The sequence below is a fragment of the Oryctolagus cuniculus genome, chromosome 1 (assembly GCF_964237555.1).
Source record: "Oryctolagus cuniculus chromosome 1, mOryCun1.1, whole genome shotgun sequence".
NCBI classification, from domain to species: Eukaryota; Metazoa; Chordata; class Mammalia; order Lagomorpha; family Leporidae; genus Oryctolagus; species Oryctolagus cuniculus.
Genome location: NC_091432.1, coordinates 136,963,944 through 136,974,824, shown reverse-complemented (window position 1 = coordinate 136,974,824; position 10,881 = coordinate 136,963,944). Strand labels below are relative to the sequence as shown.

The 10,881-nt window shown below is 56.1% G+C and overlaps 1 protein-coding gene across 1 annotated transcript; it reads right to left on the bottom strand.

Moving 5' to 3' along the window:
- Positions 1–702: 702 nt before the first annotated feature.
- On the bottom strand, positions 703–9,499 carry LOC127487609 (NUT family member 2G-like). Its single transcript, XM_070049245.1, has 7 exons — positions 9,349–9,499; positions 6,277–6,997; positions 4,333–4,461; positions 3,269–3,408; positions 2,548–2,840; positions 2,175–2,291; positions 703–1,629 (listed from the first exon to the last, which is right to left on the bottom strand). The coding sequence occupies exons 2-7, from the start codon at positions 6,972–6,974 to the stop codon at positions 898–900; spliced, it is 2,109 nt and encodes a 702-aa protein (XP_069905346.1). The 5' UTR covers positions 6,975–6,997; positions 9,349–9,499; the 3' UTR covers positions 703–897.
- Between the last annotated feature and the right edge of the window lie 1,382 nt (positions 9,500–10,881).

Sequence of the window (10,881 nt, the reverse complement as noted above, 5' to 3'; positions counted from 1 at the left end):
GGAGGCCTGTGCCAGCCACTGCCTGTGGTCGACTGATGAGCAGACTCGTGCTGGCCTGCCCTTTTCCCGGCCTCTGGTACAGCATGGGGCCGCCTGTTAGGACCAGTGAGGGCCACCCCCAGTGCTGCCCAGGGCACAGAGCCGTCGAGGACCTCCTGCAGTGCTGAGGTCCCCTGTGAGCAGTCCCCCCTGGTGACTGAGAAAGCACAGCCCTTGGCTTTGGCGGCCATCAGTGCTGCTCAGTTTGTCGGCCTCCATTTCCCCAGATGCCGCAGCCTCTTTTCCCAAAGCCAGCGCTTTCCACCTCCCCAGACCCACACTGAGGAGGGACCAGGCCTGCCAGGAGCCTGCTTCAGGGGAGCAGAAAGGAGCCGCCTCGGGAGGGTGCCCACTCCAGGCTCAGTTCTCGAACTCTGCTCCTGGGGCCCTCGTCTGAAGGCTCAGAAGCAGCTCCCAGGAAGACATTTATAGGACACAAAGGACAGCGGGGCTCCGGAGGACCCAGAGCAAATGAGGGCTTGTGTGGGCGGTGATGGTGCGGGGCACGGGCAGCCGGGGTAGAAGTGTGTGAACCCGGAGGGAGACGTCGGTCAGGCTGCTGTGCAGCCACGAGCAGGCATCCCCGTCTGTCTCGCCTCACCGTCCACTCCCCACTGACGCCAGGACAGAGGGCAGCAGAGCAGAGACGATTTCCAATGTAACTTCCTTTATTTACACAAACAAAGTCCCAAAGGGATGATTCCACACTCTTGCCCCAGGTCCCTCCACCCGGGGCTCCTAGAGTCGCCCTCTTGTGGTGAGGAACAGCAGGGTCAGCACTTTGGGTGCAGGGCAGAGTTAGGGTCCATGTGCTTCAGGCTGCACCTGGAGGAGCTGCTCCCAGAGCCCTGGCGCCACCTAGTGGGCTGAATGGTGCTTCTTCCTCCTCCTGGTGACCAAGTGGTCACGTTTCCTCTTCTGAGCCTGGGAGTTTCCCACAGAGCCCAGAGCCTGGGCCTGCCCTCCCGAAGCCCTGAGCTGAGGCACTGGGCAGGGCTTCTTTTTTGCAGGGCCCTGGCCTCCCTGCAGAGCTTGCTTCCTGGACTTTGCAGCATGTGGGAGGGGACCCCTAGGGTCCCTTCCGTGGGTAGACAGGGGTTTTGGTGCTCTGCAAGGATTCCCAGCTCCAAGGCAGGGCAGGTCTTCAGCAGAGGCCTTGCTCCGTGCAAAGCCCAAGGGCAGCAGGTGGTGCTGGGAGGCCAGGAGGAAGGAGAGACTGGGAAGTTCCTCCTCGTTCTCACTGGAGTTGTCCAATGGTGTGTGCGGGCCCCCAACAGAGGGTCCTCCTCTGAAACTCCTGGCATCTTTGGTGGCCCCCAGTGAGGGACACTGCCGATGTCCACTAAAGACAGCATTAACCTCAGGCCTGCACAGGGGGGTGTCTGGGACAGCATGTCTCTGCAGGTCTTGGGAAGGCATGGACCAGGAGTAGCACTCAGCTCTGGCCCCAAGGCGGGGGCCCTGGTTGTCACTCTGCGCACTTTGTTGGGGTCCAGATTCAGAATTGCTGGGGTTCAGTTGGGGCACACCATGACTGGGGGTTGCCCCCACAGCCCCATCCTCTTTCAAAGAGCAGTGCTTCGCCATCACCTTCAGAGGAAACAGGCCCTTAATGGCTGTGCCAGGTGTGAGGGAGGCCAGGGAGTGCACAGCAGGTACTCGGGAGGAGGCAGAAAGGCCTGAGTCTCTGGGCTGGTCCCATTAGTGTGAGGGGTTCTGCCTCCACCCACATGGGCCTCATTCTAGCCCTGTACCCTAACCTGGAACTGGCTCTTCTGTCTCCTTAACACATGTGTGCACCTGCACCCCACCCGAAGCAGCTCCTCAAGAAGTCATTTTTCCCCAGCAGAGTAGGGGGAGACAAAATGATCTGGGTCTGCCATGCTGGGGTCCCCCCTTCTACCACGAGTCTACCTATGTGCCCCTCCCTGCCCTGTCTACCTCCTGTCCCCCCACCCCTGGTTTCCTGGTGCCCCTCCAGGCCCTGTCTATATGAAGCCCCCACCCCTGGTTTCTGGGTGCCCCTCCCTGCCCTGTCTGCATGCTGCCCCCAAACCCCTGCTTTCCTGGAGCCCCTCCCTGCCCTGTCTACATGCTATGCCTGCTCTACCTGCTGACCACCTTCTGTCCTTTACCTGGTCAGCAGTCAGCCCTTCCTCCTTCTCCATCTCCTTGGACAGGGCCGTGAGGTCCAGCTGTGGATCTGGGGAAAGCAGTTCTTCCAGGAATCTGGGGTGAATGATGGCCTCCACCTAGAAGAGATGCAAGATGTCCATGCTCATCCTTGCATGAAGCACCTGAGATGATGGGAACTTGAACAGAACCAGAGAGCAATGACGGCCCCATCACTCTTCACACTCTGGGGTGTAAATCAGTGGGCAGTCAGCTTCACTCCCTCCCTCCCTCACTGAGGAACACAAAGGCAGTGGTGAAGAACTTGCATTTGGCTTAAGGGCCTGGCAGGGTCATTTTTTGGATCTTGCATCCCAGTGCTGCATCCCAACCCACCTTGGTGACAAAATCCACCTGGGAGCATAGATGGTCAATGTAGGACAGCATTTCCGGGTCCGGGCATGACCCCTCATTCTCCAGGAAAACTTCATCTGTGTCCTCTTCTGGGTGGCCATCGGGAGGCTCCAAGGACAAGGGTGTTGGCCCCAGCAACGTGTCCATGATTTCCATGTACTCCTTCACGGCCTCTGGTGGGATCTCCTTGGGTGTCTTTTCCTGAGGCCCCTGGTGTCTGGGTGGCACTGGACAGGCAGGCAGGGCCTTGGAGCTGGCCTTCCTGGGGGCACACCCTGTGGATGGGAACATGGTGTGAGTGCAGGGGCTCCAGCGTCATGTCAGCTGCAGTGGGGTGGACAGTTGTTGGAGGACATGAGTGGTCACGCTGGGCCAGGAGAAGCTGACAAAAGCATCCGAGAGAGGAGATGGGGCCGAGAGGTGGAACATTTGTCACCAGCACTCCTCGTTCTTATCTCCACACCCCATCCTGGCCAGTCTTAGCTGGCTCCTTGGGAAGCTAAGGGATGAGAGGCACTAGGACTGAGGTATGAAAAATCCCCAGGTAATGGCCCAAAGCATGTGGGCCCCTGGGCTGCCCATGGACATTCTGCACAAAGGAACACATGTTGCTCTTGAAGGAAAGGCCCAGACGAGGGGACAGCAGATCCTGGGGTTGCGTTGGCCTCTGCCACGGACTGTGTTGGGACACGGGAGACTGTACCTGGCTGCTGGACAGCCACAGGGGCTGGGGGCCCTTGAGGAAGCAGTGCTGGTGAGACCAGTGGGGGCTGGCAAGGTTTCCCCTTCATCCACTCCAGCTTCTGCATCTGCATCTCCTCCTCTTCCTCAAACTCCATGAACCTGAGCGTGGGGGACACAGGCCAAATGTGAGGGGCCCACGCCCTGACAACATTCTGGCAGCAGCTGGTGGCGGACACATGCACGTGTCCCTTGGGGTCAGGGAGGCCCAAGTCTGGTCAGTCCCACAGCGGTAAAACATGCTGGGAACAGTGCTCTGTCTGCCCTGCTCGGGCAGGTGACGTGTGTCTCTGATCCCCTGCAGGCCCAGTTAACAAAGGCACAGCAGATCTCACCACTTCCATGCCTGGTCTGGCCCCACACAGAGCCCCAAGCAGGGCTGACTCCAGAGGCTGCGCAAAAGGACATTTATCACAAGCTCTTTGTGTCCTAGTTCAGAATCAAAGATCCTGAGCCCGAGACTGTGACCCTTGTAGGGGGAGCAGGGTATTCGGGTCAGGGGCAGGCTGGAGGATGGGAGGCCTGGCTGAGAGGTGGGCATGGCCTCTGAGTGCTGTGTGTTTCAACTTATCATACTGCATGAACCGGCAGAAATGCAGACAGGGCCGTGTGTCTGAGACACCAGATCCCTGAGGACACACTCTGGGCTGCAGCACATTCTGGGATGGCGTTTCACCGTAACAACACATCTGTCCACAACCCCCCTCCAGGGTGTGAGGTCTTGCCGTGTGCAGAGTCCTCGTGGTGGGAGGAACCACAAGGGCTGCCCTGGCTGCTCCACCTCAACCTTGAACGTCAGAGCCTCGGTAGCTCAGACACAGATAGGGAGGACTCCCGGGGAGGAGAGTGCCTAGAACCCTACATCCAGGTGGTGGGGCAGTATCCTGTGAGAGCAGGGCCCACGGAGGGACTGATCCAAGGAACGGCCCTCTGCGTACATGTGCTCACATGTCCAGCCCCTCAGGCCCAGCCTCCCTCCCCAGCCTCCTCCACCACCCAGCACCGGGACCCGGACTCCCAACTCACTTTTCTGCCATCTCGTAGAAGATCATGCGGTCGAAGTTGCTCTTGTGCTGCCATTCACGCAAGGCAAACCGCAGGCCCTCCTCCAGCGGCATGGTGGGCCTCCGCTGGGCCAGGGTCCGCAGCACGGGGCTGGAATTAATTCCCCGGAGTCAGTGAAAATGCACATGTCCACCCTGCCTCCTGAGCTCAGGGCTCTGACTACTGTGCTGGGGTCTCCCCTTCCCTCTGTCCCTGTCGTGTCCTCCTCCAGTGTGGGCTCTCCAGCCTCCTGGGCACCTCTCATCTGGGGGATACCCACTTCCAGGGCTGTGCTGGCCTCTCTGTCTTCCTTTTGCAGCTTCAGTATCACAGTGCAGCATGAATTGGATGCTTGTATGCCCTAAATACATGTGTGCAAGTGCTAATCCTCAGTGTGATGGGGTCTGAGGTGGTGTCTGTGGTGCAGTTAGGGTTAGGAGAGGTGCTAAGGCTGCAGCTCCTATGATAGTACTGGTGTCCTTAGAGGAGAAGCAAGACTCGCCACAGCTTGACTCTCAAATGAAGACAGTGGGAAGGTCCTGTCTCAGGAAGAGCAGCCTCACCGGAATCTGAATCCAGCCATGTGCTGTGCTCAGTCTTCCAGCCTCCAGACGTGACACATGAACATCTGTGGCTGGAGCTGTCCAGTGTGTGGCCTTGTGTAGTGCAGCCCAAAGGGAGAAGCACACAGAATGATCTGACCTGGGTGCCAGGGCTCTGGTGCGGGTTCCTGGCCCCAGGGCTGAGCGTGTAACCTGCTTTATAGTTGCTGGCCAGAGGCCGCACTGGAGTTGGGACCTCAGAGCTCCTGTGAGTGGGGAGAAGGAAGGGAGCCATGCAGGCTGTGCCCTGATTAGGGGACCAGGCTCAGTGCGTGGGGACTGAGTTGGGTGTGATGTGCCTCCTGGGCAATGCTGAGTGTCCAGAGCGGCAGGGAGATGGAGACGTCAACACCAAGGCGTGGAGACTGCTTTCAGCTGCAGGCTGAGTGCCGATGCGGCCGGGAGGTCAGAGGTGGGCGCGACATGGACGCAGTGCCCTGCTCAGTGGAAGGTGGCTGTGTGTGTCGTGATGGTGGTAGACAGGAGGAGCTGGGCCCGAGTGGTCAAGAAAGGGGAGTGTGCCACTGTGGGGAAGGCTCCCTCTTGTTTGGTCCCCAGCCCCCGGACAGTGGCCTGCGTTCTTGCCTTAGGGGCTCAGAGTCCGGTCACAGCCTGGACCGTGGTGTTTGGGCTGTGGCTGTGTTCCTGACCACATTGTCTTTTCCTCATGACGGCATGACAGCAGTCGTTTCCTGAGACAGAGCGTGTGCCTGACCTGTGCCAAGCTCAGCAGGTTCAGCTGCAGTGAACTTCAGCTCCCTAGGAACGGGTGCGAGCGTCTCCTCCCCTATGAGGGCTCTGGGCTGTGATGTCAGTGCTGGCCTGAGACAGACCCTCGTGTTGGGGCCCCAGCGTGGCCCAGGGTGGGTTTCGGGCCACCTTCTGTCTTCCTGGAAGTCCCAGCAAGAGTGAAGGTTGGGCTGTGTATAAGACTTCCCTCCTTATTGCCCCTCACATCAAGTCCCTGAGGTCTGTGACCCTCTGCATACGATGCCGGTGGTGGACAGGGATTGCTGTGTGGACTCAGACTCAAACCCCAGTGGTGGCTCTTGTGATCCCAGGACCCGCTCTGACCTTTAGTGTTCTGTAAGGGTCACCCTGGAAATGGTGGAAATGTAAATGTTATCACAGGATAGCTAAGATCCAGTGGGGAAAGGCCCTGGAATCGTGTCACACGCAGCATGAGGTAGCATGGCTGACAATGGAACTGCATGTGGTCTCTCGATTGCCTTCAGGGTCTTCCTTTGGGAGCCCTCATAGCCTGCGTTGCCCAGCCCGTGATCCTCCCAATGCACTGCCCCAGGCCCTGGGCATGGGTGCTCACATGAGGAAGCAGGACAGAGCTTCTGTGTCAGGGCTCTGGGGCAGGAGCCTCCGGGCCAGGGCCTTGAAGTGCTGCCAGCGCCGGAAGTTCTCGTAGACGCTGGTGGAGTTGCAGGGGTCGTCTGGTGAGGCTTGGGCCTTGGGAGTAGGCAGGATGCGCTCCCTGTCTGCCCCTTGTGGTGGTGGCCCGTTGTTAACTGGGAAGACCATTGGGGCCAGCTGGGCAGCTGGTGGTGGAGCTGGAGGAGGGAGGCCCAGAGGCCAGCCCCCCTGACTGGCCTGAGTTCCCGCCATGGTAGGTGCAGGCACTGTAGCATGTAGGGAAGACCCAGGCACTGCTATGGGAGCAGGGTTCTGCCCTGGCACACAGAGGCCCCCTGGGGCATTGAGGCTGATACGGGTTTGGTTGTAGACCAAGGTCTGAGAGTGGAGGGGCTCCACTGGCTGCCCTCCTGTCCTCAACTGGAGTAATAGGTGGACGTTCCCAGCCCCATTGGGGCCGCAGCCACCATCTCCGGCCACTGCGGGCATCCTGGGGATGGCAGCAGGCAGTACGAGGCGGCTGCCTGGAGGGAATGCCACATTCAGGAGGGGCGGAGGGGGCTGCCCCCAGGGTGGCTGGGGTGCAGTGCCATGAATTGGTTGGGGAAAGGGCAGCAGCATGACGAGAGACGTGGAGGTGCCTGGGTGCGGGATCATGGCTGTTCCCAGCCCTGGAGATGCTGTGGAGACAAAGGAGAAGGGTGAATGGAATAGGGGAACCAATTCTCAATACCCTTCTCGAATAGCAATTCTCAAATACCCTTCATTGCCAGGATGGAACAATGAATTCTCACTGCCCCTAGAGTCACACAGGGTGACTCCTAGTTCTATAGGTGTCTCCCCACACCTGGATCAGCATTGCCTCCCTAGTGGCACTGGGCCCCTCAGTACTCCACAGCAAGCCAGGGGACTTACACAGCTGTGGTGCCACGTGCCCACCCGGCCTAGGGAAAGCCAGCTGATTCACAACACCGAGCCCAGACCCCACCTTAGGCTTCTTTAGCTGACACTTCGTAGTGGAACCCTTCCCTTAAACCCTAGCACAAGAAGGTCAAAGGTCTGGGAAGAAACCTCTCCCTACCATGGCCTTGTGATTCATGAGTATAACCTTGCCATCTCTGAGGATAACGTCATCCTGCTAGCAGGTGGTACTCCTCTTCAGAGGGCCCTGCCAAAACCACAGGGAGCATATATTGGCCGCCCCTGGTTGCAGGACCTGGTGGTCCCTCTGGCCACGCTAGAAGCTGTGTTCCCCAAGAACAGGCCTGCTATGAGGATGTTGGTCCCTTGAGATGGTGTCCTTATACAATCAGTGATGGCTGCATAGGGTCAGAAAGTCCACAGGGTGGTGACTGGTAGGGGTGTCTGGGGAGGTGTCCGGGATTTTGTAGTTTCTAAAGGGTCAGATCAGAGTTGGTTGAGGGAAATGGTGACTCTTTGGGATCGTTCTTTATTCTCTCAGTGATGGAAAGTGAAGGCATGAGGAGTAGGCTTGAGTCAGGGAGTTGGGGGTACAATACGTGCTGGAACACATCCCTGACCAGGAACCACACAGAGCCCAGTAAATGACAACAGGCACAGTGCACATGTGTCTAAGGATCAGGAGCCATGTCCTCACATTGAACATAACCTTCCTAACTGCTGCTCTCCATCCTTTAATATAAAAACAGGTGTGGTTTTTTTGGCACAGTGAGTTAAGCTGCAACTTGGCATGTCCACACCCCATATTGGAGCTTGTTGTAGTCCTGGCAACTGTACTTCTGATCCAACTTCTTGCTAATGTGAAAAGGGAGGCAGAAAATGAAGACATAGCACATGAATTCCTGTCCTTTGTTGGAGACTCTGGCAGTGTTCTGGGTTCCTGGCTTTGATCTTGCCCGGCTCTGATTATTTCAGACACTGGGAGTAACAGTGGATAGAAGATGTTGATATCTCCCTCCCCTCCTCCCCCTCTCCCTCCTTTCTCTCTCTCTCTCCCCCTCCCTCCCCCCCCTCCCTCCCTCTCTGTCTCTCCCTTCTCCTCTCTCTTTCTCTCTTCTCCCTCTCCCTCTTCCATTGCTTGTCAAGCCCTCACTTTCTCCATTCCTGTGTCACTCTGCTACTCAAATAAATAAGCTTTATGCAAATAAAGGTGGAAAACAGCATTCACTGAAACTTCCTGTGGAAATGCAGCCACTCTGCCCAGCTGAACCTGCCTGTGAAGTACAGACGTGGAGTCCGTGCACTGCCATCGTCTTTATGGAAAGTCCTGGGCAGGGGCCCACCATGAGGTGTAGGGTGACTTGGGTGAAAGACTTGTGTTTCCACTACAAGAGGAACCATGCACACCACTTAGGGAAACCCAAGCCCTCTGTTGCCTGATGTTAATTGCCATTCCTGTCCTTGCAGAATCCAGAAAAAACAACTTTCCCATAATGAAAGAAACCACTGCTGGTAGGAAGCAGAGAGCTGGGAGGATCTGGGCGGTGGAGGTTGGGGTAATTTCCAGCCTCACTCAAGGAAGAGTGGGTAAAGGGGAAGGAGCCCAAGTGATCATTTTCATGGCTAAGCCCATTTCATCACAGCATCCTAACACCTAGGATACCCCTGTCTAAACCCTCTGAGCCCTTTCAAGGGCAGGCTCCCTGTGACTGAAAGGGTAGGCTCAGCTGTACCCTGAACCCTCTCTCTGCCTCCACCTCATCCCCGCCCATCCTCGCACTACACCCCTCAGACTGAAGTGACCTGTGTCCCTATCCTGGTTTACAGAGAATGAATCCATTTGCTCCCGTATCTTCTACTCATCAGTACACTTCCCGTGGGGCCTCTTTATCCACCTATACGTGGCCACTAGTCTCCCCAGTCAGCAGCGTCTGTTCAATGTGGGCTTCCACAGCTTCCCCAGGTACGATGTCCTTGTGGACATCCAGGGCTGTCTCTTTCTTCTACTTCAGTCCAGTCAGCTGTCCCCAGGGTCGTGTCACATGTGAGTTCCCAAGTATCCGAGTAGTAGCAAGAATCTGGTTAAACAGCCCCACCCCTACAGACTTACCACCTCCTGAAGCTCTCCCCGCAGGCTTGGACACTCAGCACAGCCTCCTCAATGAGAGAAGCAAGTTCAGGTCCCAGCAGTGAGCTGGCCGCTCAGGGTCCAACTGCAGCAGCTGGGGCAAGTTTAAAGGTAACAGGAATGGAATGTGGGGCTCAGGCTCCTCTAGTGGGGGAGGGGTGGCGGGAGAGCAGCCTGGGTGGGGGTGGGGAGACATTCTGAGGCTCTTGCAGTGGGGCAGAATCTCAAGTTCTCTTGAAGTTGAACTGTGGCAAAACAGCTGATGTGAGCTCCTCAGGCAGTGTTAAAGTAGTCTCTGATTCCGCACACCGACTGTACTTGGTTCCTCCTTAACTTCTGTTCCATATCGATATACCTACTCTTGGTTCCTAGGCCACCCTGCTTCCCACCTGTGGAGGAAGGTAGGCTCCTAGCTACACTCAGGGAGGCACTTTCTCATCAAATTTCAGAACACAAGATGTGATCAGCACAGGCTTGCTCAGGGAGAAGAGGGGACCAAGTGTCTGAAAACGAGGTACCAGCGGATCAGAGATAGTTGCAGTGTGTGCACTTCATCCTGAGGGAAGCAGTCTGCATCCCCAAGTCCTGTCCACTGCTGAAAAGGCATTTCCAAGGAAAATCTGACTTCTGATGTCCTCTGTTGGAACGCCTCTGTCCATCAAGGACTGAATGAATTTGTGTTACTTGTGGTTACTTTCTTTGGTTTGTAGGATAGGTATCTAGAAAAAGTGGGTCTTTAGCTCATAAATATTGCAGGTACTCCAGATGGTGTTGAGTCTAGCAGTTTAGATGTCCCTTCCTGTACTGGAGTAATTGGGCCTCCAGCATTCTGCTGATGTGCACCCTGGGAGACCACAGATGATGCCTCAGGTTGTTGGGTTCATGAATCCAGGTGCGACCTGAAAAGAACTGAAGTTCCATGCACCTAGTTCCCGCTTGGCCTAGCCCTGGAATTGAAGTCACCTGGAGAATAACCCAGGGGCTAGCAGCCTCAGTCCTCTGTAGCATGACCACCCATTTACACTCAACAATGTTTTTATTCTCCATGCAAGCACTGGGAAGAGGTCTACCCATGTTCAGAAGATAATGTGGGAGCAATTCAAGCAAGGTATTGGTGACTGGCAAAACAAACAAAAACCCTAGCGGTGTGACTTAAAAAATAAACAAGTTTAAGAGCCTTCTCAAAGACTTGTATTTTTATCGTGGGCACCCCTACATGGGGTTCAAACAATAACTTCATATTGCAGGGTTGATGAGGCCACGTTTTGTACTCAGGAACTTAAGGAATGAGTGTTTCTTTGTTGTAAAATTACGCCTATACTACATGGTATTTTTTACTTTATGTGGTTCAGATTGTCACGTCTTAGGATGGTAAGAAATTTTCAACGAAAGCATTTGCGAATCACTGTTTATTTAGAATTCCCTGTATTCTATAAATTCCCCAGTGCAGTAAATACCAGAGGACAAACTCTAAGAACGGAGCTAGGAACCGGAGTCCCTCAGTGCTTGCAGGTC

Excerpts from the sequence above, each read along its gene's own strand:
- LOC127487609 (XM_070049245.1), bottom strand. The coding sequence starts at position 6,974 with ATGATCCCGCACCCAGGCACCTCCACGTCTCTCGTCATGCTGCTGCCC. Across the intron at positions 2,292-2,547 it reads AGGTGGATTTTGTCACCAAG|GTGGAGGCCATCATTCACCC; the intron begins GTGGGTTGGGAT and ends CATCTCTTCTAG. Across the intron at positions 1,630-2,174 it reads AAGGGCTGACTGCTGACCAG|GTGATGGCGAAGCACTGCTC; the intron begins GTAAAGGACAGA and ends TTTCCTCTGAAG.